Source organism: Megalobrama amblycephala, linkage group LG18 (genome assembly GCF_018812025.1).
Source record: "Megalobrama amblycephala isolate DHTTF-2021 linkage group LG18, ASM1881202v1, whole genome shotgun sequence".
NCBI classification, from domain to species: Eukaryota; Metazoa; Chordata; class Actinopteri; order Cypriniformes; family Xenocyprididae; genus Megalobrama; species Megalobrama amblycephala.
In genome coordinates this window covers 28,601,441-28,629,004 of record NC_063061.1, presented here as the reverse complement: position 1 = coordinate 28,629,004, position 27,564 = coordinate 28,601,441, and the positions used below count along the sequence as shown (strand labels likewise).

The 27,564-nt window shown below is 37.8% G+C and overlaps 1 protein-coding gene across 29 annotated transcripts in view; it reads left to right on the top strand.

Moving 5' to 3' along the window:
• The first annotated feature begins 950 nt into the window (after positions 1 to 950).
• cast (calpastatin) overlaps positions 951 to 27,564 on the top strand; it is a 46,117-nt gene continuing 19,503 nt past the window's right edge. For 2 of the 29 annotated variants that reach the window (XM_048167100.1, XM_048167098.1), the window contains exons 1-6: positions 9,139 to 9,323; positions 17,817 to 17,870; positions 22,589 to 22,651; positions 25,832 to 25,990; positions 26,444 to 26,572; positions 26,958 to 27,062. In XM_048167100.1, the coding sequence (XP_048023057.1) occupies positions 9,219 to 9,323; positions 17,817 to 17,870; positions 22,589 to 22,651; positions 25,832 to 25,990; positions 26,444 to 26,572; positions 26,958 to 27,062 (615 nt within the window). In that variant the 5' untranslated portion in view covers positions 9,139 to 9,218. Of the gene's footprint in view, positions 1,107 to 1,628; positions 1,760 to 1,931; positions 1,956 to 3,609; positions 3,848 to 4,446; positions 4,501 to 9,135; positions 9,324 to 17,715; positions 17,871 to 22,588; positions 22,652 to 25,831; positions 25,991 to 26,443; positions 26,573 to 26,957; positions 27,063 to 27,564 lie in introns of those variants that run through there. The other 27 variants (XM_048167124.1, XM_048167119.1, XM_048167125.1 and 24 more) reach the window with 24 other exon arrangements.

The window sequence follows — 27,564 nt, the reverse complement described above, 5'->3', positions numbered from 1 at the left end:
CTCCGTCAAGTGTTGATGCTGACGCCCCGTTGTGAATGCAGCGTAAAAGGTGGCTGCTGTTTGTTTACAGCGCCCGGTGACTGTCTATAACTCTGGGTGCTTCTCATTTCTTATCTGTGCATCCTCGTTTCCTTTTCTCGCTTTCTTTCCTCGCGTCTCAGCTCCGCCCCCTGTAGGATGCGAGGAAAGGGTGCAAGGAAAGAAAATGAGGACGGAGGAATCAAAGGAAAGCTTTTTTGGGTGCTTCTCAATACTTAAACTGATACATCCTCGTTTCTTCGCTCCTACAACCTCCAGCCCGTGAGCTGGAAACTGATCAAAGAAAGCCATCTTGAAGGACATCTCAATTCTTTAATTGCACTACGAGGAGGCGAGGAATGAGGAGCAAGGAAGCTTCCTGAGGAGTAATGAGCGAGGATACACGTCCTGAAGACTTACAGAGAAGATATATGTACATGTTTCAATATTTAGACCACTTATATTATTGTTTGCTCTCAGGATGTAAATAGTTTTAATCAGTATAACAAAAAGTGTTTATAAAAAATTGCCTACCCTACCTTTAATTGCCAGGAGCACAATTCTACAGAATTTCTCTTTTGCGTTTCATCAAAGAAAAGAAAAAAAAGTATCTTGGTTTTCGAGGGTATGGCAGTGGGATGAACTATTCCTTTAAGAAACGAAGGACAAATGAAAAGAAGCGTTTGAGGGGGCGTGGCACTGTTTGCCTCAGAACATGCATATGCAATATACAACTCATTAAAATTGATAAATAAAACTAGTAAAAACATCTAGATGTAAGTCCAAGAAAGTCAACGGTTAGTTCCAAGAAAGCCAGACACTGTTTGAACAAAGAGCTTGCATGCGCACACAAAAGCCACACAATATAGCCTCAAAACAAAAGCAAATTCATACTGACACAAAATTGCACACACGCTTTGATTTTCCTCTATGCCTCTGGCACAGATTGATTCTTCAGTCCACAGGAGGAGCAAACAGACACAAGTACACCTCTGGTGAAAACAAAACTGTGTTTTTAAAGTCACTGATCTTATTGCTTAGACATGCCGCGCAGAAAGAGAACTCATGGTCGTAAGAAAAATGACAAGGTATGTTTTTTCACATTATTATACTGCCTTGTGTTCTGTAACTCTGTAGAAAGGGAATATGTGCAGTTGTGCATCTTTCTTAAAAATGTAATTTTCTTGGTGTAGCCAACTGTAATATAATAAGATTGATTTAGCCATATTAAATACATATTTTTACTTTAAGTTAAAAGATATGATTTAGGGTTGGGAACTGCTCTTATTCGTAACAGAAAAAAAAAAACGAACCGATTTTTAAACATAATTTTCGGCTCATTAATCGTTGTTGAGCGTGCATTCACCAACAACCCGAAGTTAACATGGATTCCCTGCATTTCTATTCTTTTAAGACTTTTTACAGCGCAAAAACTACAGCAATCATTGCAGCCCGATTCCCGAACGGATGACTCTTAGGAGCCGGTTCTCTTTAATGAATCAAATCATTCAGCGTAACCTCTGTAAACTGATTCCCAAACGAATGATTCTTATGAGCCGATTCGAAGAATCTAGTTATTTAATCTGACTCTCCGAGCCGCAGTTTATGTCATGTCATGTACGGGTCTCAATTAAGGCCCGTTCACACCAACAACGATAACTATATAAAGATAGCCTAACGAATGTTGTATTTGCGTTCACACCAACGAACAATAACAATCTGTTTAGAAGCTCACGCGTGTGTAAGTTACAACATGTTTTTGCTGTTCTTGTTACATTTACAAGGCTTTAACCAGCAGATATCATCAGCATGAAATGTTTTTGTGAATCTAGCTAAATTTAGCTGACGATGTCGATGGAATAAAAACAATGCCTAATTTCACTGCAACTTCAATGGAAACAAGACAATGTTGTTAAAACTAGTGCTGGATGCCTGAGGTAATTTTATATTACACTGTGTTTGATAGCCTGACAGTATGAACTCGTTTTTTTGACTTGTCAAACAGCGGTGGCTTTTTCTGGATTTCGGCGATTAGGTCGTCCGCCATTTTAAATGCGCGAGCCCTTGAATTAGAATGGATTCTGATTGGCTGTCAGTGTTTTATCGTTCAACAGCTGGAAAATCGTTCTGAAAGTGATTCCAACCATATCGTTTCGTTATCGTTATAGCTGTGTTGTGGACAGTGCGATTTTTAGAACTACAGTTATCATTCTTCAAGAATGGGCCTTTATTCTGTCCAATTCAAAGTGAACCAAGAGTGTTTAAGAAAATGACAAAGGTGATACAGAGGATTTTTTCGTCGACTGAGAATCCAAAGACTGTTACTGAGTTTTTGAAATGAGCGCATGCGTAAGAACAACCCCCCTCCTTCACAGCTAATTTCAAAGGAACGCCTCCCAAAACTCGTGCACGAGTATTGGAACACGAGTGTTTACCACCGGCATTCGCTGTGTTGTGTTAGTGGATTCATTATGTCGGACTCACTGCAGGTAACTCATAATCTGCAGTTGTTACTCCTGTCTCCTGACAAAAACATTGCATGCGGTGCCTGTAGAGTGTGGAAAGTTACTGGGGAGCGCAGCCGTGCACGTCTCGCACAAGGAACGTCATGGCAGTGATTGACAAGCCAGAGGGCCAATCCGTGCACGTCTCTCACAAGGAACGTCACGGCAGTGATTGACAAGCCAGAGGGCCAATCGTTTACGCGATCATCGCGTAAACGATTGGCTGATGTTTTTAAGGCCGTACCTCGTGCACAGATGATGTATATTAATATTATTACTTTCAGTGCACCTAATAAATAGTCTTTTATCAGTTAGTAAAGACAGTTTCAAGTAATATTGCAAAAATTTATAAAACAAAACATCCTCTTTAGCACCTTTAAGTCTTGTTGGATTTAAGAGTAAAATAAGGTCTGCTGTTGTTATTAACTTTACTTACTCATTCATACAACAAAGTAGGCTAAGCAAGCATGTTAAGCAAATGTGCTTTTGCGACCGCTTGTTTTTGTTGTTGTTGTTGTTTTAAATAATAAGTTGCATGAACTCGGAATATTAAGTAATCTCGTGAATCTTTAAGACTGCAAACTAAGTAGTGTTCAATTTTCCGTGTATGTTTGCGTTGCAAATAAAGTGCCTGCTTTAGCCCATTGCAAGGCACTTCTTTTGGCATAACCTGATATTGCTGAGTTCAACATGTTCCTGGGTCAACATTTTTGTTGATCCTGGAACAACATTCAAATCAACCAATCAGATTTGAGGGACAAGTTTAGGGTTAAAATCGTGAATTGGTGCTTCTACATATTCATCTATCATTTCCCTCTGATTTTTGGGATAACTTATGGCCGGGTAGGGTTAGGTTTAGGGGTAGGAATAGGGTTAAGACTAAAGACTTTTCAGACTGTTGTTCCAGGATCAACAAAATATGTTGACCCAGGAACGCATCTAACTCAGCAATATCAGGACTTGCCTTCTTTTGCAAACTATTGCGCAATAGAAAGGAACGCTTATGTTCTGAGACAGCCTGTCTGAATTTTTAATGCGCAATGCAAATTAAGCTTCAGCTTTCACATCGCAAAATGAAATGCAAAAGAGCATACCACATCTTCAAACCAAGAAAAACCGCCCCGTTCAATTATTTGCTGTAATTATCAGTAGTGTTCTGGTACCCGCGTTCACGGGAGTGGCTTTATCTGAGAACGAAACAGCAGCACACCTCACTTGAATGAAAGAAGCTGGCGAACGTAACTCTAGGAAGACTTTAGCAGACTTTTTAACCTTGAAACGACGCGTTTTGAGCCATGGCGTATGCTGCGTATTGGGCGAGCATCGTAAGTAGATCCGTGTCATGCTTTGAACTGCACCGAAAACTTTAACTTCCAATATAAAACGACTCGTAGTGATCAAAGGAGGGTGCTTTAAGGTGTTGACAAATGTAAACATAAGGATTAGGCTGACCGTTGTACTTGTACACACAGACTCACTTACTAAAAAAACAACGGGTTACTATTAAAGTTGGGCGTTGTCTGATTTGGATTATAAAGTTTCCTGTAGGTGTGAGTCGCATTGCAATTGTAAAATCGGAAAGAAAGTTGCTATGGCTTATACACTGAAAAATACAATTGAAATCAGTGTCAACTTACAGATAATAAAATTAGTTCATTTATGTTCTAAACTACGCTATTATAATCTAAAATTCAAGGAGAAATGACAGAAATTGTCAGGTTAAATGGAAAAAAAAAATCTAATATGTCAAAAATAGAATAGCTTTTGAATCAATTGATGCTTTTGACTGTTCTGTAGGGTTATAATCCTCAGGTAGACTTGATTATTCATCACATTGGGCGTAGTGACATGTTAAACCCTTAGGTTATTGTAAAGTTTTGACAGGTCGCTAAATCACTTTTCTTTCTGTCTTTATTCTTTCTAGAATGGTAACACTTCATTACAAAAAGTCAGTGTTCCTCAGACTTCAAGATTCCAGGTAAGCCATAATTTAAAGTTTCACATTTAATATGTGTTGTTTTGAAATTATAATTCACATTAGAATATGCTCAAATATGTCCCATAGTCATGGAAAACTTGGAAATATCAGATTTTTAGAATGCTTTCCATGCAATGAAAGTCATGCAAATTAACAAAATCTAAAAAGTCAAGTTAATTTCTGTAGTACAAATAGAGTTTTATCAATTTATAGGTATACTCATTGGCTTGAAATTGCACTTTGTGAGTGTGATGTCTATGAAATAATTTTTTAATAATAATAATAAAAGGTCTGTATCCAGTAACAGTGAATGACTGAAAAAAAAAATCATGGAAATGTATTTAAATTACTATATTAATGCAATTTTTGTATAGTCTGTCTTTAGGAAACCTGCATAATTCATTGATCAAGTATATACATACTTCTCATGCTTTGGTTTTTAATGTAGCATTGACACCCTCTTGTGGACTATAATAGTCCTTGCCAGTCACAGCCTTGCACTTTAGCTGTTATTGCTCCCAATCAGGCTAGTGTCACATATAAAACTGTATTTCTTCTGAATGTTTTATAACCCAGCTCTGCAATGTTTGCACATCCAGCCCAGTAAATGTAAAACAACATTCCTTTATGACACAATTCTCCACCTACTTCAGACGGAGAGTCGTACCCACAGAAACAGCAGTGGAATGCATTTATGAATGTGTAGTGCATTAAATATATTGATTTTGTATAGCTATATGTTCTTGTTTGATAGTACGTCCCTGGTCGGGCTGCAATGTTTCAATGTCCCGTGACAGTGTCGTGAAATGTTCTCAGGGACATTTTGTTACTATATATACATATATAACCTGAAACTCATCAGGAGCTCCAGTTACAGGGGCACCGGTCATTGGACTGGCAACACCAGGGCCCGCTAAACTCAATATAATAAGGCATGATGTTAGCTTGTATATTATGATACAGGATAGTTTTAGGAGGATAAATTAAACAAAGTTTAAACATCTATCGCTGAGTGTTTCTCAAGATAACACAGCTGGTTTGACTCGCTCGGTAAGCTCGCAGAAGAAATGCTCAGGTGTGTCTGCAGGTGTTTGACATTATGGATGCCAGAGAATCTCACGCATAAACATGTCTGTTGTTCAGAGATTTTTTTTTTTCAGCTTAAACCATTAATGACAATTAGTCGTCTTCTACCTTCAGGTGTTAATTTCAGTTAATGTTCTCACAACTTGAGTCTAAGTGCTTCTGAAAGCTACAGGAAGGTATGTGGGTGTGTGAACAAATGCAGGATGTTCCTCTGCGAAAGGTTGAGACTCGCTTGTTCTTTTATGTATTGAGCTAACATCAGTTGCGTAGTTGTCGATGGAGGAACAGAAAACTCTCAGATTACATTAAAATATCTTCATTTGTGTTCCAAAGATGAATGAAAGGGAAAGGAACGAAAGAGTTATTCAAATGTGGGAAATTATTGATTTCTTTAGTTTCTAGGTTTCTTATTTTACATGTACACTACTATACAAAGTCTTTTTTTTTTTTTTTTTTTAAAGACTTTAAATTGTTTTAAAAGTCTCTTCTGCACACCAAGGCTGCATTTATTTATTAAAAAATACAATGAGAATAATAATGTTGTGAAATATTATTCTGATTTAAAAAAAAATTTTTTAATAAATTTTAAAATATAATTTATTCCGGTCATGACAAAGCTGAATTTTTAGCATCATTACTCCAGTCTTCTGTCAATACTTACGAATACGAATGAGATCATCCTACACTAGGTTTCAGGTTAAAAAAATGACTGACCTCATCATTTAGATTTGACTTCAGTATACTTTGACTATGACTGTTGTTATCTATTGCAGCGTTTGTGCATTTCTAAGTGGCCCTCTGGAAATAATTAGCCATGTGAGTTTGTAATATCAGGTTCCTTTTTGCTTCTTTCTCAATCGACACTATGCGGATTGATGCTAAGCGTTTCAGTGTGCTGCTGATGATTAATGTTTCATATGTAGAAATGAATCCCCCAGGAATGCAAGTCAACATCTCCAGTCAGGTGGTGTCTTTGAGAGTTGAGAGGATTGATATCTCTTAAAATTGAGCAATAAGGTAGGAGAGGTTGGGCTATATTTTGAATACACTACATTGGAGAAGAAAAGGATACATATTTGATTATTCTCGGAGTATAATTATGGAAGATTAGGATTTGTTTCTTTCATTGAAGCAACATGAAAACCTTGTTTTATGACAGCCTCTTCCCAAATGTTAACTTTCCAACTGGGAACTGAAAATCCCACTGCCACAGTAATGCTACAAGAATGAAATGTTGTTGTTTTTAGTCAATTCAATTGAAATTATTAAGTTAAAATAAAATTTTTTTACAACATTTTAACATTGCAGTCTACTTTGCTATACTTAAAGTGTGAGTTTACCCAAAAATAAAAATTCTGTCATCAGTTACTCATTCTCATGTCGTTCCAAACCCGTAAGACTTTTGTTCATCTCAACACAAATGAAGAGATTTGAATGAAATCTAAAAGCTTTCTGTCCCTCCATTGACAGTCTACGCAACTACCACTTTGACACTTCAAAAAGTTTAAAAAGAGATCATAAAACCAATCCATATGAATTGTCCAAAGAGACTTGATCGTTTTATATGATGAACAGATTTAATTTAAGCTTTTATTCACATAAACATCAGATATGGTAAAACAGAAGCTCAAGCATGGCTGCTTGACGTGCGAGAACCAATGAGGTTCATTCTCATGTGTTACGCATCACGTTTTGAGCTACCGCAAGAACCAATGAGGTTTGTTCTTGCGCGTCAAGCAAGTATGGTTGAGCTTCTGTTTATATTTGCTGATCAATGTTTATATGTGAATAAAAGCCTAAAGTCAATCTAATCATCATATATAGCGTTCTTGTCACTACAATTTGGACTGAACTACTCAATTCATATAGATTAGTTTTTAACGTCAAAGTGTCAGTTGCATAGCTGTCTAAGGAGGGACAGAAAGCTCTCAGATTTCATTAAAATATCTTCATTTGTGTTCCGAAGATGAATGAAAGTTTAATGGGTTTGGAACAACATGACAGTGAGTAAATGATGACAGAATTTTCATTTTTGGGTAAACTAACTCTAACATCTCTAATGCAAAGACCATTTTACTTAAACTTGATTGCACAAGTTTCTGAAAGATTATTTAATTACTTTCAGGTAGTGAATTGACTCCAAATAGAGTTTGTAGGTAAGCCGATTTCTCATGGTATAAAAAATTTCAAAGCTCTTTGACACAGATTGGCTGTCTTTTGACACAGTTGTCTAACACGCATAACTGCATGTCCACGTCTGATTGAACTTGAGATGTCAGTTGGAAATGATGGAGGTTCACACCCAACCTCACTGAACAGGCATGCTTTGTTCTCAGCATTTGGGGTGGATAGCTGCACACCGTGTTTTGGCATTTGAGGCGAATGTTTCATAAGTGCAAGTCACTGATTTCACTGATTGCACATTTAAAACATTGCACTGATGATTGAAAAGCTCTTGCAAGACACTAAATAAAGATATGTTTCCTTCCCTTGAAATGTGACTTCTTGCTGGTTACACAAGCTGAGTAGGAGTAATTCTAGGGAATTGTTTGGCTAGCATGCTTTAGATTAGTTATACTTGGCAGCGGACGCACTAATAAAGCACAGGAAGTCTGGCCCTGACCCTTGCCTTCGTGCACTCACGTTTTGTCACATATAGTCCCTGCCACTATGTATTATAAGTCAGAGCACCTTTGTTACAATTAGTTTGTACTTTGTTTCATTTGTTGGTTCAGGAATTTTAGTGTCTGTATGCACGTCTTTCAAATGCACCATAAAAACAGCCATAAATGTTTACCTTTGGATCATAACGTATGAACATGGAAACATACGCCCTGGATATCCCTGCTTTAAGGCAAGACACTACATGCAAAACCATTTTTAATTTGCATTTGGGCTATTTGGCTTTTAATAACGTGTTGTTGTTTTTTTTTCAGACAAAACAGAAAACAGAAAAGACATATTTATGTGTTTATTGTTTTTCGCTTTATCTGTCAATAGATTACATAAAGACATTTTATTCCTACTTATATTCTGAAGGTTTTTTATAGAGGTTTTTTGTGCTGTTGGCAGTTTTTTCCCCCCAAATCGGTAGAGTGATAAAAAGAGATCCCTTCTGTAAAAATCTTTGACTATATATTATATGTCAACAAAATAAAACAAGAATTTTTAACCTGGTTTTATCCAATGTTCAGATTTTTGTTCTGGAAATGTATGCAAATTAGTACATATTTAATTATTAATGCACCATTTGCATATTTAAAATTATTTATAATAATTGTATTTCAGAAAACTTGTTATACAAATAAAATGTCTGCAAATGTAATCAATCAACTGGGTAAGAATGATAATATCTATTAGGTAATTTTTTTTTACCCTATTCACTTGCCTTGAAAGTGTATCTGACTTCTCAGTCAGGCGGTATAAATTCCATGTGCTTCCATGTTTAGTCATTCCTCCTTCCCTCCCTCCTTTTGAGCCTGCCTCTAGAAAGTGCCCTAGCCACACCCCTATTTACCCTGACCACTCCCCTGACCCCTCCCCCTGCTCCCTGTGCCTGGAACATGCTGTAGCTCAGACAGCAGACACAGCAGAGCCACAGAGACGCCGCCACACACTCAGCACCGGTAGACATGGGCCAGATCATCAGCTGGATCCGCGGCACACAGGACCAACCGGCCCTGCAGGACGTCGCTGTAGAGCAACAGGTGCTGCTTACTGGATATAATCATATTGAGGTCTCAGAGAGTACCGTGCCTGCATGGGTTTGCTTAAGTGGGTTTGAGTTGCAGTGACTGACTTGACATTGTGAGGATTTGATCATGTGCTTTTAAACTTTGCTTGAGTTTTTGTTTGGTGTAAGTGTTCTGGTCAGCAGGTCTTGGCTTTGGTCCCACAGCAACCCTCTAAGGGGGGAGGAGTTCTGGAATGTGTGGGGAATGCCAGGAAATGTTAGAAAAAGTGTAACTATCGGGACTTTTAGCACTTTAATAAAGCTGCAGCTTCACCAAGGACTTTCAGTCTCCGTTATCTGTTTTACTGGCAACGGTATGACAAATCCAGATGTTGCAATGCGCAGTAGTTGTTTAATGATTGGGTTTCTGGGTGTGTTTCACTGTGATTCATTAGACTGTTGGTGATTATATGTTTTTTTGCAGAATTTGCAATGATGAAATTAATTCATAATAGTTGTGGTTTGCTTTATTAATTGAAACTATTTTGCCTGATATTGCCTTATTTGGTTCTGACTTTTGCATCTGATATTTTAACCTATTAATTTTCCTACTATGTCAGTCATGTCACTAATATCACCAGTTTTCTTCCTGCAACCTAAAACTGGTGTTATGCAGACGTCATGGGTAGCTGTGTCATTTTGAGCATGAGCAGAGCTCTCTGACATGGCTGATGTTGGCCAATAGGCATTTATCCAAGTGCTGCACATTCCCACAGTGCAACATGCCAGCCTGGTTAAGCATCAGCTATACTGACGTTAATGGCCCGAAGGAAGACACTTGCTCACTTTCACTGTGAAGAATGTGCATTGTTAATTTACATACAAATATTTTAAAACGCAACCAAATAATGATGAGTTGTGAGTTGCGTATAGTGCATTGTTTCAGTTACCCAGATTATTATTTATTTTAACCTAATATATTTTTCATGAAATTTGAGGGTTTCTGAACCACACATTAAACCTTTTGAGGTCCAGAAAGGTACTAAAGACATAGTTAAATGTTAATGTTATGAAGCAACAATCAAGACAGTTTGTTTTATCCAGGGACACATGATCCATTTGGGCATTGGCTGATATTACAGATTTTTAAATTTATCAGTATCTGTCATGATTGGGTAGGGATACACCCATATGAAAATTTTGGCCGATACCGATAATACTGATCATTTGAAAGCCGATAACCAATAAATTGGCCGATAATTTTAAATCAAAATATTAATATCAGTTTTGAGAGCCTGATTACAAAAACAGCAGTCTCAACATTAAAAGCCATGTCCCAAGCACACATTATAATGGTCTCATTATAATATTATGTAGCGTATATGATAGACATGCGCTGTACTTTGCACTGTATTTTCCTTTTTGAAGTGATTTCAATCATATTTCAAGCAATTCGAAACTTTAATGGCGGACAGTGAGCATCTGAAGTATCTTGAGTAATTAATCTCTAAAAACACAAATAATTTAATAACATGGTTAGATGTATTCTTTAGCAAATCTCTCTCTCTCTAATATATATATATATATATATATATATATATATATATATATATATATATATATATATATATATATATATATATATATATATATATATATATATATATATAATATAAATAATGATTAGTGTAAATAAAAAATAGCAAATTAAGGCTAGAAATACACTGTTCTGTGTTGGGATATTTTAAGCACTAATTCTGTTGTTAAGTGAGTTCAGTGTATTGTAACAGGGTATTGATCTACAGTGGTTTGTGCGCTCAGTCAGCTGTGCACTATTGATCTGAACAGCTAGAGGAACGTGTTCCAATAGCACACAACTATTTATATTTCTGTATGTTTGGGTGTGCACATGTGCATAGGTGTATTTGCGGACTCAGCAGCTAATGTCGGGTATTTAAAGCATGAGATGGTATTTTTGTACCACCAGGTTGTCTCAGAGATGGACTGTCAGATTTATCAGCTGTTGACCTAATACAGAATAATACTGCCTGAATGCAAACAAGTTCCCTGGCATTTCCTGCGCTTCTTGTATTCAGGTTGTGTTTTTGCTGTCGATTTTGTAGAGGTTAAACATCAGGCCTGGAAGGTTCAAATTTTGAATGCCCTTGAGCCCATATGGGGATCTCACATGTTCTGAGCATGATCAGATGCTGAATCAAAAAACATTACTGTGTTCATTGCCTAACCATCATGCAAGGATGATGTCATCATGAGCTATGCACACTTGTGCAACAAGAGCTCTCTTCTTTTACTTTTCACCAAAGCTCTGTTCCAAATCCGAGTGAGTTTCCTCCAACATTTTAAGGCATCATAAGTGTGTTAGACAGCGTCTTACAAGATAACTAATTTTGGCAAAATTTTAATACATCACAAGTATAATTTGTGAATTAGCAAACACTAACAAAGCAAATCAAAGAATGTAGCACAAGAGTAAAAAACATGCTCATGACAGTTAAAAGAAATTAATTAAAATTTCTCTAATTATCTGATCTAATTATGTATTTTTTATGTATATCTTTACACAATTTGTTTGGCACATTGCTTCCTAAGTAGCAGGTAGCTGCCTATGTAGGCCGTAGACAACAAGGCAGCTCAGCTCACTAGATTTTGGAACAGAGCTTAAAATTTTGTTACCATACAGCCCTTATTCATGAAGACAGACAGCAAACTGGCTTCAGATGGCCACTGACTCTTGGACTGAAACTCTGTCAACAAACCTCATGCAGAGCAAACTACTAAATATAGACACCGCTGCAGCATAGAACGTCAGGAGTACCTTTGGTTTCAAAGTCAGTAAAACTCATACTTTTTAGAGAAGGTGAAAAGCTGAAAGAGAAAGCTAGATACAGTGATGTTGTCAGATTTGGTGTTTTAGAATGATTAACGTTACTATTTTGGGGCGTATATTCACCGCACCATCTAAGTGAGATTTGAATGTTACACTAAAAATGCTGGGTTAGAAACAACCCAAGTTGGGTTGAAAATGGACAAACTCAGCAATTAGGTTGTTTTAACCCAGTGGCTGGGTTAAATGTTTGCCCAACCTGCTGGGTAGCTTTAACTCAACTGTTGTTTAAACAAATTACTGTATTCCTTGCTTAAAATGAACCCAAAGTATGTTAGAAATTAACATTTATTAATATGTTTAATAAAATGAACATTTACTAGTTTAATGAATAATAGTTAAACAATTAACATTTATTAAATTGCTTATTAATAGAGATGCACCGACTGATTGGCCAGGGATCGGAATCGGCCGATTTCCCTCATGATCGGCCCAGATCGGTGATCGGCCGATCAGTCACACTTCTTACCGATTCCGAGCCGATCGTAGGAGCCGATCCGTTTTGTTACCAGCGGTACAGGCAATAACGTCAGCTGCGCGTTCCCGCTCTCTTCTCTGTCACGGTGAAGTGACACACATCCGCGCGGGCGCCTCCTCTCTCTCACTCGTCTCATTCGCTCCGGTTAAATAGTGCTTGTATAGAGTGCCCCAGGGATGACGTGTTTTTGTTGGCCAACCCGGAAGTCAGCGGCGCACGGGTTCCCTCGACTGAAAGCCTATTCATTTTTCCCATAGACTTTTGGAAAATCGCAGAAAATAAGCTCTGTGTTTAACAAAGGGTTATGACACTTACACGTTTTGTCTATCAAGATAATCTTTACAAGTGAACACAACATTTATAGATTTTGAAGCCTAAATAAAGTCGTCAGATATAAAAGGCTAACAGTAGGCTATAAATGGACTACAGCACACCATGGTCGCGGATCAACGTCGTCACCACCAAGCGTCCTCAAACTTTATTTAGAAAACAACTCTATTTAAAAACATGCTCACTGATTATGATCTGCGCTGTGTATGAATACTTATCCACTTTTTCATGAGAAATGCTGTCCAAATGTCCTGTTTGTCATGATGACGTCTAAAGTCCCCGCCAAAGGAAGTAGTCCCTTTTAGCAATTTGTTAGCAACCGCCGATTTTAAGACACAGTAAAAGTTTAAAAAATCACAAGTGGGTTATAACTGGTGTGTTTTATGTCATAGATCAAAACGTGAAAGTATTTAGAGGCTTTGTTAACCACAGACCTTATTTCGGGCGATTTAGCAAAAACCCATTCAAAAAACCCATAGACTTTACGGCGTTGGAACCGGAAGTCCTAAAATGCTAACTCGCTTCCGGGTTTTGCCTACAAAAACGCGTCATCCCTGGGGCACTCTATTGCGCATACATTTGAGTCATTCCCGCAGGTTTCGCGCTCACACCGAAAGCGCGCGCACCACTGATCTATATTAGTGGAGCGAACAAGCCACGCTCAGTCTCAAACAGAGACAGAAGCCAAACAGACTCACAACAAGTACCAAAACGAGTAGCATAATGCGCTTAAACTGTCAAATACATACAAAAGTATGTCAAAACCAGCGGCACAGGCAATCTTGGCGAGTATTCAGATAAACACAGTCAGTTTTGAATCGTTAAATAGCCAAGAAAGTGAACCCATGTCGTCCTTTAAACACCGTTCATAAACTCTTAAAGGGACAGTAGTCCAATATTTCTGGTGCTGTCTGTCATGTTAATCAAAGAACAGACAAAGAAAATCCCTTTCTGCTCTCGACTGAATACGTTTTATATCTTTAATGGTAAGAATTGATCTGTATTAATATTTACAATAAAGACTACAGAAATTAAGGTAACCAATGTAAAATAACACTGAATGTGTCATTTTACATTTGATTACTTTAATTTCTGTAGTATTTCTTACCTGAATAGAAACCCAGTTAACCCAAAAAAAATTTGTTTCATAGCTCTCTTTATTCTATTGCATTTCTTTGAGCTGTTTATATTTCATTACTGAATTTTATTAGATTTTTAATGAAAATAAAACTTTGCAATGAAGAAAAGTAGATTTTTGTTTGTATATATTGTCAATTATAGTTCTTAGAAAGAAAATTGGAATCGGCAAAAATCGGTATTGGCCGATCTCACTAACAAAAAATCGGAAATCGGAATCGGCCAAGAAAATTCCAATCGGTGCATCTCTACTTATTAATAAATGTTCTCCTTTTGATTATTATTGTTGCCTCTAGTAATTATGTGTCTGATTTTTGATTTCCAACCTATTTTGGGTTAATTTTAAGCCAGCCATATAGTAATGTTTAAACAATAGTTGGGCTAAATAAAACTACCCAGCATGTTGGACAAACATTTAACCCAAACGCTGGATTTGTCTATTTTCAACCCAACTTGGGTTGTTTTTAATCCAGCATTTTTTTAGAGAGTATTTTTTTTTAATATTTTCTTTTATTATTATTATTTTGATTGTTGCGAGGAAACAATGCGTCATAATGTGCTGACTCAATCATATTGCACCTGAGGGTTATTTCCTCATCAGTGTCACACCTTAGGTAATACTGTGATTATTAAATTAAACTTCTTAGTGTACATTTGGAGCTGTCTCTTCTCTCAGAAAGCCTTAGTTAAGTGAAAGGAAAAGCATTACCTATAGTATATCTTAAAGACCACATGAAATCAAAATGTGAGTTGTGTGGTTTTTAGTCCTTCAGAGATGGACCATTACCTTTGAAGCTTTTTATATTTGAGTGGTTTCCTAAAATATGACAAAATTAACTTTTAGGAAGATACATGCATATCATTTCCCTTTTCCAGAGAAAACAGACCTAAAATAGATCTTGAAGACTATTTGCTATTTTCATGAGCTACAAAATGGGAAAGCCCTTTAAAATATCCTACCCAATCTGTTTTAAATGAAAACATTGTCACAGGACAGAAAACTGCACTTTCATGAGGTTTCTATGATAAAATCTATAATTATTGCTACAGCACAGCAATTATCATGGAAATGATGTTTTAATTTCCATTGAGATGAATGGGAATGCTAACAGATAACTGTCTTCAGCTATATTAGAATTCAAGGACCGCTCAAACAAACAGAGCAGTGTTTTATTAGAGCGACCTCAAAGTTGTGTAGAGCATTTACAGAGCCTGGTTTGTTTTCGAATGTTTTCTATTCAGATTGTCAGTTCTGAGCCTGCAGAACTTGAATTGCATATACATAGACACTGAGAGTCATTCTTTGGTCTTCTGAGATTCATTCCTAGATTTTGTCACGTCACCTCTCGACCTCTACTCGAGGGTGGGGATCAGTGCTGATGACAGACTCATTTATTAACAGATAAGACTTGCTATGCAACACTCCTGTTTAGTCACTCTCTTGTCCTGCTGTAGCCTGCTTTATGTTCATCACAATCTTTTAAAAAAACACATTTCCAGATCATTCATTTGGGAATCATCACATTACGGAAGTAAAATGGGTTGGAAACGACAATTTGTGTTGACTTTAATCAGATGGATGGTAACGAAATCTGACTCGGTTGTTTTAGTTGTTCTGTGAGGGGACGAATCTGTTGCATTTGGTTAGTGGGACTTTCCTGTTTTCCTTATTTGGTTTCATTCAAAGGTCCCCCGCCTCAGAAGTGGCTCTGTGGAATGTAACTGCATTCCAGCATGCACATGACAACAAATATAGAAATTTGGGTGCTTGTTGGATTGTATTGTTTTTCGTGATGTGTGATTTGCACTTGAAAATCTCCACCCAGCTGCACCCATTACTGTGAACGATGTGTGAGCTTTTTCACATGGATGAAAGCTTTATGTGGGATTGTGCAAGTAAGCTGTGCAAAATATATTATATACGGTGGAAAAAGTGTAGTAATACCATGATATTGGGGTATGACCGTAGCTGTTCTGCATATAAATGCCTGTGGCACTGTTCCGCTGTACAGCCTGTAAGACCAGCCTGTGTCACTGGCCTTTCCCCCTATAATTTCCTGTCTAGCTGTACCTTCCCTGCATCGTGCATGCTTATTTTAAATTGTAATAATATTTTACAATATACTGTTTTTACTGTATTTCTAATCAAATAAATGCAGCCTGATGAACATAAGAGACATCTTTCTCACACACACACACATTTGTATATATGGTTTACAGAGACTCTCCATAGACGCAATGGTTTTTATACTGTACAAACCGTACATTCTGTGCATTTTTTGAATTAAAAAAAAAAAAAACACTGTTTGGTATGTTCTTTAAGCCATTTGGTTTACGAGGACACAGGAAGTGTGACCATGTTTACGTTGTAATACCCATGTTATTATACACATTTTGTGTCCTCATAAACCATGTATACAAGAACACACACACACACACACATATATATGTCCAGTATAATGAGCCTCAAAACAAGCAACATACTCTAGCTAAATTAGATTTATTAAAAATAATTTTACTCGCTTATTAAGTGATTGGAATGAAACTGTGTGTGTTTATGTAAGTGTGTACATGTACTCATCCAATTATTTAGTTGTTTTCAAGTCTTTCTTCTGCTGATTGCTCAGTCAAACCTCTGTGCTTTTTTAACTTCTTCCCAGATAGAAGAGGTCATTGTGTTCTTCTAAGCCATATTTATCATGTTGAACCATTACACATCCACCTATTTTTGTTAGAGGAAAAAATTCATAATATTTTTCATTTGTTTCATAGTTTTCTCATTTATCAACTTGAGGTTTAACTTTGCCCGATTTGTGCACCAGAGGGTGCTCTTCCACTACAAAAGTTGGCTGAGTTTTGCCCGGTTTGGGGATTGTAAACAAAATGGCATCTGAACAAACAAGTCAGATTATTCTTTTGTTTTACCAGTAGGTGGGTATATGAGGGCAGCGAGTCAAAGCCTGCAGTGGCTACGTATCTATGCTGTGTTCCTCTTACATAAGCACTGGCACCAATTCTGCACCAAGTCTGAGCTTCCGTTTAGAGCAGGGCTCATGACTCACCCTATTGTTTTTCATTCTCTGCCTTTGCTTTCTGCTGTGCATTAACTCATTTCTCTCTTCCTTTCTCTCTATCTCTCTTTGATTATTTTCCGTCTTCTGGGTGTGGTGGATTGACACGCATTTGATGCTTTTCTCTCTTTCTCTGGGCTGATGGTAGGTTGTGCAGTTCAGATTCCTGAGCAATGAGTGTACCAGACACACCCTGCCTGACAGGCATGTACTGGAAGGTTTGTGCCTGCACTGCGTCTTTTTCTCCACCAGCCTGTACAGAAATGCGTACAACTGCTTATCAGTCCAAACTCAGCCAGACCCCTTCAAACCAATGCAGTCGGCCTATCTTTGAAACCCATAACCACCACCCCAACTCCAACTTCCTTAGTTGTATGGAAACAGTGTTGTGTTTACTTTTCCTGGCTTGCTGTGCATAGGCGGAACTCTGCCTCTCTCGACCAATCAGGACACTTCTACAATGCATCATGAGTTAGAGGGAGGGGACTCAGCTTTTGAAGTGCTGGAGTGGGAGGGGTTTGAGGCTTTCTGGCTTCACTGCTGGGCGTGTTTCTGTTAGTATGTGCGTGTATGTGTGCATGAGGGATATATTTTTTATATTTCAGACCGAGTGAATTTAAAGTGACTCTCTTTTAGACTGGATTACAGACGAAAGTGAAACAGGACACTCTCTTGGTTTTGTTACAGATGGTATGTATCAACAGATCTTGCATTTCTGTCTGTGGTTTCCTGTCAATGTACCTGACTATAGCTGAAGATTCTGCCAACTGTGCAGCAGTTAGTGGAAATTATTACTATGCTTTTGGCACGAACGTGACTGCGCTTGTTTCATTGTCGTCTGATAGATTAAAAAGGCCTCAGTGTATTTTTAACTATATATCTGAACAGATTTTAAATTGTCCAAACTAAAAGGAAATTGTAGAAAAAGCTGGTTTGGTTATTAAGTTGGTTACTTTAATTTTGTTTACTGCATTGGTTTACAGTTTAGAAGGTTTTAAGTTTTTGGTAAGCAATCTGTACACGTCAGAACTACAGCTGTCTGTCACAATGCTCACGTTTTTTAGCTGTTTATGACATCATATTGCCATTTTCATACTTTGTAACCTTCCATTTTGACTTATGCTCATGGCAAAAGGTAATATTTCATGTCTGGAAGCATAGCTGGATAATTAATTCATTTCATAATAGGCTTACAACAAGCATACACCCTGTTTGATTAGTTACAGATTCTGGTTGAAGGTGACAACCAGAATCTAGCATAGACTTGCTAAATTTACTCCGGTCAGGGTTGCTAGGTCTTCACAAGAAAAATAGCCCAAAGGCCAGTCAAAAGTAGCCAATGCTATTTTCTCTGTTGGGCGGCTGAATTCTCCATTGAATTTGTATGTCTGGGTGGTGTTTTGAGGGCGTTGGAGCACCGAAATCATACGTATGGAGGTGAAAATCAACCTTCAACCCACTGCAACAGCTTAAAAGTAGCCAAATTCAGCAACACTGACTCTGATGCCATCATGGTCAAACTGTTGTGGAAATCTGTATGCTTTTACACAGTCAAATATGCCCATGCTGTAAACTTTAAATGTTTTAAAATATGAATCAATGGCCACAGGCTCACAAGAACACAATGACGCCATCTACAAAACAGGTTGAACGCCATTTGTGTTGATTTTTTTTTTCTTCAGTTTTGCTATATGTATACCATTTATGAACACATATAGCCTATACCTTGCTGCTGGCCATTTAGTACATACTTGACTGCTTGCAAGTAGCAACTTGAAGGCGTTTTCCAAATCCAGGATGTTACCTCATTATGGCATTTGTAGTATAAAAGCTAACATTTAAGTCACAAGTCTTGCATAATTTATCATATTTGCGTAAATCACTTATTTAGTCCCAGAATTGACTGTAGTCACTTTACTAGTTAGTCTCGAAATACAATCTGCCCTGTGTCATGCTAATCTGTGTGCTACTGAACCTCTCATTATACCAGTAAAACCTGCCATTCTTAAACATCAATGGCAACATCATATTGTCATCACTGTTATGTGGTCAAAATACAGAAATGTTGTCATCATAGGAGTTGATTCATTTTGACTGAGAAACATAGCAAATCTGTCATACAATGGATTAACTTTCTGAAACCACAAATGGTTTATGACTGTACCATTGTGGTAATATGGGTGGAGACATGCATTAAGTCATGAATTTTGATAATTTTGAATCACTCAATGGGGTAACTACTGAAAAAGTCCTATAAACTGAAGATTTTTCCTATTCAATAGTGCAGTTGAAGGAGTTTGAGCTATTGAGATGTAAGAATCAATGCTAATGTAACTTACTTATATTTACAAATCACCAATTGTTATTTTCAAAGGGTGTGTCTACAGATTTAACAATGCGACTCCACCAAATATGCTTCTTCAATACGATTGTATTAGAAGAGGGCATTGGCTCGGAGGCTAAAACAGGTTGGAGAGAACCTGTGTGGTTTGTACCGAACCCGTATTGCTTTCTTTGCCACATTCACTAACGCCTGCTAACATGTTGTGGTTTCTGGGAGGAGATGTCAGACTCTGCAGTGGGATGTGCGTAGACATTGTTATGTGAAGGATCCATCTGTGATAGTTGGATTGTCCATCAGGAATTTTGACCATCATGATATTGAGATGACAATGCGAGCTCATAATTTAGACTGGACTGAGTCATGTGTGCTTTTTTGTCATTGAAAGCAAAACATAACCTAGACATTTTGAATCATAACATTTAAAGGAAATTGTCATCATTATTTGTAGGATATTCTGTTGTGGTTACATTAATGAGATCTGTGGAATGTTTAGTTCTATTTTTAAGTGCAGTGAGTCAGCATCGAATTCATTTAGGTTCTTCTGCACACACGCAGTGTCCTTTTAAATAGTACCTTCCCTATGTTTACCCATACATTTACCCATAATGCATTGTGTTTATTATTGCTGAGCATGCCTAGTGTTTACCTGGCTAAAAGGTACGTTTCTAGGTGGTTTCTTGCACGCAACGTTTAGCTCTACACCCATGTTCATTGAAAACTATACTCGCACTAGTTCTCTTATGGGTTTCCACCTTTTTCTGTTGTATTGTTATTGAATGGGTTGGGTTAATAGATTAGTAGCCAAGTATTTCCAAAAGTGCTCTGCTATGCTTTCAAGAGTTTTCGATAATGTTGTCCACTGCTGCGTCAGTGCTTTTATTATAGTTGTTGCTCATGTATCTTTATTTAGTGGCAGAGGCAAAGAACACTGCTGCTGCATTTACACTGCTGGTCTTGGTGCCCAGTTCCGACTTGTTGACTATATCTGACTATATCTATATATATATATCTATATATTTAATGTGCGACTCCACCAAATAGTCGCACATTAAATATATAGATCCATTGACATAATCAAAAAGAGTAATGTGATCATGGTTGGTGTCCACCTGAATTGACTTAATTCGCCACCATTGCTTTTTTAATGACGTACTACTTGCATTGATTGGAATATCCGATCTGTCTGCTTACATGGCAGACACAAATGCAAGAGATTTATTTCCACACGTGAATAAAGCCTGAAACAAAAAAAAATCAGAATTTGGTCACTTGAACCATGTAATGTAAATGCGGTCATGCTGATGTACATCTTATTTGGGAGCAAATTTTTGACAGTCAAATATCAGCACAATGGCCCTAACTTTAGCTTCAAAACTTCCTGACAATCTTTTGAGCCCTTTTTTAATTTAAGATGTGGTAGAAGTCATGACCTAGTGGTTAGCACTTATAATCTGATATGTTGAACTGTGGTGCTCTTGTGGTTGAGAATTTGTGTCTGGCTTTCATTTTCCTCAAGGGTTGCCATCTCGTAATTACGGTTACAGTATGGCATGAACGCAGCATAAGCTGATTGTTTTAGTTAAGGAGTAGCTATATAAGGTGGATGCTGTTTGTTTGTGGCGCTCGGTGACTGTCTGTCTACAACCCTGCATATCCTGATGACGGGTGATGTCTGCATGAGCAGGGTGTGTGGAGGTATGGAAATACATATGATGACAGGCAGGTGGGACATTGTATCATTGCATTCGGACCGATTGGACGAACATTTTTTGGGACTTCCATAGAAGGTGCATGTAAATGTTTTAATCTTTAGGCCACTTCTATTGTAGTTTGCTCTCAGGATATGAAGAGAGTTTAAACTAGTATATTAAAAGTGTTTATAAAAAAATGCTACCTTTGCTTAACGAATACATCCAATAAAATGAAGAACTTTAAAAAGAGGACAAAATGGTCTTAAGAGAGAAGTGATATATTAAATTCTTTTAAAAAAAGTTCCTCTGACCTGCCATGACAACCAAGGAGCATGTTTTGATGTGAGTCAAGGTCATGTAGGACAATGTGACACAGTCACAAGATATTTGATGTTTAATGTATGAGATTTCATAGTGGGTAGGGCTGTTTGGTTCTATAAAAAGAAATTAAGTGATGACAAAATGTCCTGTCACTAATAACTTGCCGAGGTCACTGAGGGCAATGGACATGGAAGATTTACATTTGAATAGCTTTTATCACATGAATAACGCTGATGTTTGACTGTATCTCATCTCTGGTTCTTCGTATTTCGTCATCAACAATCCACCCTCTTTCAGTACATAACCTAAAACCTGCTGAGCTTGTTAGAACACTTTAAGAATACTGAAGCAGTAAATCTACATGCTGGGTGCTCCTTGACACTTTATTTCTCTTCTACCCAAGGTTTGTGAACTGAGAAAAGTAAAGGCCAGTTGAAAAACAAGCCATGAGCTGTCACCATTTTACCCTTGAGCAACTGTCACTGTAATAAATAAATGGCAGATCCATGTTTAAAGGTTTAGAGGACTACATACCATGAATGGCTAGAAGTGGTTGCTATGGTGGTTAAGTGTCTTGTCTGGTAATACAAAAGCCCTTGTTGAAGATGCAATCTGTGGACCGGGTTAGAGTTAGGAGACCTACTTAGTCCTTATGTCAAGGATCAGTTAGGATTGTTATTGCTTCAGAGTTATTGATTTCTCTCTATTAATAATGCTACATCTGATTAGAAATACACCTTGCACTGTGCATTTGAAATAATACACACATATTTAATTGTGTTTGATAATGTGTTTACTGGGTTTCTCTCTGATTCAGCATGACCTCATGTTTCATGCTAAACTCGTGATTTGCATGTGATTCTGGCTGTTTTTAATGTAGTGAGGTCAGGGCAAGTAATGGGATCGATATTGCACAAATGCTTTTTTATGTATTGATAGCAGCAATAATGCATTTTTATGTATTGATACTAGCTTTTCATAATAATGTAAGTGCATTTCCTTTTCTCAGACACTCAACTGTTCTCTTTTTGTCTCTCTTTTTGTCGTTGCAGTCTCAGCAGGTCACACCCACCGCAACATCTCAGGTCTCCACAGCGAAACCTGCACAATATGAGGTAAAAACCCTCATCCTTTTCAGTCATTAACAATTTATTCACATTATTTCTTTTATTTGTCTGATGCAAAGATTACACTCCACTCTACAACTTTATCGACCCATGGCTTCCACACTGGATGTTGGTAGTCATCTGCTTTTTTCCTTCTTTGAAGTATCCAGGTGTCTGAACTGCTCTGAGGAATGCTACTGTGTTTTTAAGAGGTGTGGTGTCATTGCTAAATGGAGACCTATTCAGATAAAGTGTTTAAAGAGGTCATGAATTGAGAAATCAAATTTTCCTTGAGCTTTTGATATAAGAGGTCATCATACTATAAGAATATCCCATAAGTTTCAGAACTGAAAACTTCCTTGTTAGTCCATTGAAACCAAGCCCAGATTAAGACTCGTTGTGGAATGTTCCTTATTACGTCATAGACAGGTGAAAGACCACCTCTGCAGAATTATAAATTATATATAGAAAGCGATCAAAGAACGCTCCCTTTACAATCGCTGGAGCTGTCAATCAAACAGTGTGAGTTTATCAGTGACTGAGTTCTGGACTCTCACCAAAACTCCCATTGGGATCAACGAATTTATATTATGTTTTCACTTTTAGTTATGATGAAAGCATTCATTTGGGTGCAGAAATCAATTTACAATGACGAGATAACTGCATTCATGCACTCAACATGTCTGTGATCTGCTACATGCTCATCACTGCAACCTTGCATGCCACAATGTAAATATAATGCTATAATCAACACTTTTTACGATAAGTAAACCTTGAGAACTGTAATAGTAAAAACATGCTTCGAGACAGTTCCACATGTAATACTTAGCTATTTTCATATGAAAGATGTTAGCCAATCACAGCAGTGGGCGTTTACACTGAAGCCTCCCAGCAGACACGCCCCTTAAAACAGAGCGTTCAAATCAGAGGGCTGAAATCAGGGTAGGAAAAATGGATTTTATTTCTAAATTATGACAGTTTTTCATGTAAAATCATACTAACATAAGTGCACCCCAGGAAACATTATAAAATAATGCAGTTCATGACCCCTTTAATGCTGTTCCTTTCAGCAGAAATGTAGACACTATGAGTAACAAGCTTTTTCTGAAGAACAACCGAAGGCCATTTGCCAGTGCAGAAGTCGCCGCCACAATACGAGGGTGTTGTGGGTGGCTGGTGCAAGGTTGCTATGCGCTTTATTTAACAAGCACCATCATTAAAACCTAGAGGAGGACCGAAAATAATCACTGCATAGAGATAAAAATACAAAGAAGTCTTTATACACTCACTCCTATGTTTGTATGGACTCTTAAAGGACTTTGTTCTTTGCTTTTTGAGACATTTTGATTGCTAAACAGAAAAGTTCTTTTGATTTTTCTCATGGTTATTTGTTGCTTTTGGACAAATTATGTTTCTGCTCCAGATATTTGGTTGTGGCAGGACATGGTGTCTCCCATGAGAGGCGTCTCTGCCCTATGACTCACTTTCCTGAATCTAGCTACAGCTGGAGTTTGCTTTTGATTTGCTTGTAACTGCTGTTTATGTGATTGTTAAAGGTATCGCTCATTCCCAAATCCCCAGGTTAACAACTCCTTAGACTGAAAACAAAGACTTTGCAATAGTAGTTGATACCTAGTGCACTCCGTCCTGGAATGTTTGAGCTGTGGTGCTAATACAGCAGCAATAAACCCCTTTCACACAGTAATCCTGGGAAATTACTGTAAAAATACCAGAATGACTTTACCAGTAAATACACAAATATGCTGTTCACACAAGCAACTGCATTCTAGCTTTTTACCCTTAAGAGACCATTCACACATCAGCACCAAAATACCAGTAAATTCTGTGATGTCAGTCATGGGAAATGATCTTTAAATGCTGCGCCGTTGTCTTCATTTACTGCATGAGGAGAAGAACTTCAGTTTCACTGTCTGTTCAATTTGAGGTAGTTAGCACCACTGCCATGCAAAGAACCCGTTAAGCCCCTGTATTGTTCTTTAAAAGTTCTCTAACTCTCTCTTAGTGTAGTTGGGGAAGGATTAAAAAACGACATTAAAATACAGTGTATTTCCTGAAGAAAATGTGGTTTTCAACTTTTTTGCCCTCAAGGAAATATTCCAGGCCCCCACACAAGACTTTTTGACCTCAGAAAAGCATAAAAGTGATTCAAAACAACTTGTAATTTCCCATTCATAGCAAACATATGAGAGTGGAGTAACACATCTAAAATCTAAGGAGGAGAATGAAGGTGGTAGTGGGATGCAACAAGACAGTTCGGATACTGAGAGCTGTCAGTTGCAGTTTAAATTATGTGGAAGGAGGAATACAATTGGAGGATGACCGAAAGCTAAGACATGGTGATTGGCTGTAGTCTTTGAATGAATGTAAACTGACAAGAGGCTCAAAAGCAGGTGTTTGTGAAGTCAGTTATATATCAAAATTATGTCACAAACTTCAATTAAAAAGCTATGTTCATATATTAACTGCTTTGTGTTATTTATGTAGTCACATAATTAGGCTATGTCCTGATGTTTTGTGATTGAAGCATTCTGTAAGTAAAGTTTTCAATCAACTCTTATGGTTCTACATTGAAAGGTGTTTTAAAGATAGGTGATATATAGCACTTAAAGGCCCAACGAGACTTGGATTTAGCCAGGATTAGGCCTTAGTTCAATTAGGACATTTAAGTAGCTTTTATAAACATGGCTTATAAAAGAAATATTACTGGTATGCATCTTGAGGCAAAACAATGGCACTAACATAGTTTAAGATATGTCAATGCATGTTACTTTCAGTTAAAACAGCTAAAACATGCATTTCAGTCTGGAACTAGGCTTAAGCCTTGTCTGTGAAACCGTCCAAATGTGGTTCCCCTATGATTTCAAGCGAATAAACCACATTTAGTGCCATTTAGCACTATTTTTGTTTAGAGTATACAGGTAATTTCCTGGGAATGTTACAACTTCCCTTACCAGTAAATTGCCAAAACCGATTTACCGGTATTTTTGAAAAGGTCCTTTTCCAGTAAAGACTGTATGTGCAAAAAGGGCTATAGGTTTGAATCTGTCTTGATCACATTGCCTCTCTCCCAAGTAGTTTCAATAAATAAAACATGGAATAGGCCCAAGAGTAATGTGTGTGACGCCCTAAACATGATATATGATTGACATTCTCACATCTGCATTGTAGAAAGGACCTACGCAATCGTCTACTGCAGCTGCAGTCGTTAAATCCGGCACCAGCCCTGCAACCCCAGCAGCTCCTTCAGTAGCTGCATCTACTGCGGGAGCTGCAGGCGGTGGAGGCCCCGCCACCACTCAGAAAGGACCTTCTCAAGTCAAGCCACAGGTAGACACCATCCCGTCTACTGGATTTATCGGACTTTGGGCTTGTTCACACCTTCCTCACGCTGGTTTTCATCAGGGCCATACAGCACTTTTTCTTAAAAATCTTTTTCCTTTCTATCCTAACCAATCTTGCTTTCACTCTTGGTTAACATTTTTGGTGAATACTAACACAACACTTTTGGGCTGTTTCTGTTTCTATAACATCTGGAAAACATCTGTAGGACCATTTGTTGCTGTTTCTGTCTATTGGAGATCATGCTTTTTTGTTTTGTTCTTTGGTTCTCAACGCTGACCACATTCATGACTTTAATGGGTGCCGCCTGGAGAAACATCAAGTTTTAACTTTCTTCTCTGCCATTTCGAAACTAAACCCCATCCTCATTGGGTTTTGTCCATCTCATCTTCATACTTAAAAGTGCATAATGAGAATCTCACTCCTGCATGCTGATTGCAGGCCACAGTCTCTAAACCCACACCTGCAACTTCTGCTAAAGTCCCAACTGTGAGCTCCGCTACTGGACCTGCTGGAACGACAGGTGGAACAGGAGTGAAGCCCACAGACCCTGTGAAAGACAAGGCCCAGGTACACCAATGCACATCATTCATTGGTGTCTCCTTATTCTTCTGCAAACAAGACTTCATCGGCATGGCTCTTTTACAATATCTTCTTCTGCACACCATTTATTGCTGCTTTTACTTCAAGAATTCTCTTTGGATGGATAGTCCCAACTTAGCAATGTCTCATTCTTCGATCACCACCTTCCACATCTCATCGTGTTTATCTTTCCCACACGTCTATGAAAGGAGTTGCATCACTGCACTCCTGAAAAGATAAGACGGAGGTCTTATCTTTCTGTTCTTTCCCTCTCTGGGTTTGCTTTGGCTGCACAATTGCTTTATTTAGTTTATAATCACCATGTGAAAGTTGGTATTAATGCTCAAACATGTGGCGCGTATGCTTCTGATAGAGTACAACAGTTCCTTCATCCAAACCGGGACCTGCTAAAGTGGATCCGGCTGTTGGAAAGCCCTCAGCCACGGCTGGTGCACAAAAGCAAACAAGCGCTCAAAAGGTACTTATGGAATGACGGAGGATCACCAGGAGTGTCATCATCCTTATTTTAACCTCACATTCTCTTGCGAAGACATTTGTGCTTGAAAAGAAGCACCCCGCATATCTTAATGGATTTTAAAAGGGCTTTTTGGGGAATCATTTCTATTGATTAACGACTACAACCAAAGTTCAGCTCAATGCGTAAACTAATGTTAATGCATTTCAAAGAACATAAATGCAGGATGTAAAGCCACTCAAGCTGGTCCACATATACACTACCATTTAAAAGTTTGAGATTTTGAGATCCACATGTGTCAACTTTTCATAGTAGTTCAAGTGAACTACCAACAAACATCTAAAAGACATTGTAAAACATCCTTTAATAAGAGCAGATTTAATACAACAGTTTGGTGAGCAGCTTATGGTCATATTACAGGGATGTCTTTGGCAATTTATTGAAAAATACCTTGGAAGGAGAAATGTGTGCTATCTGGGAATGTTTCAGTAGTGTAGCCAGTCCA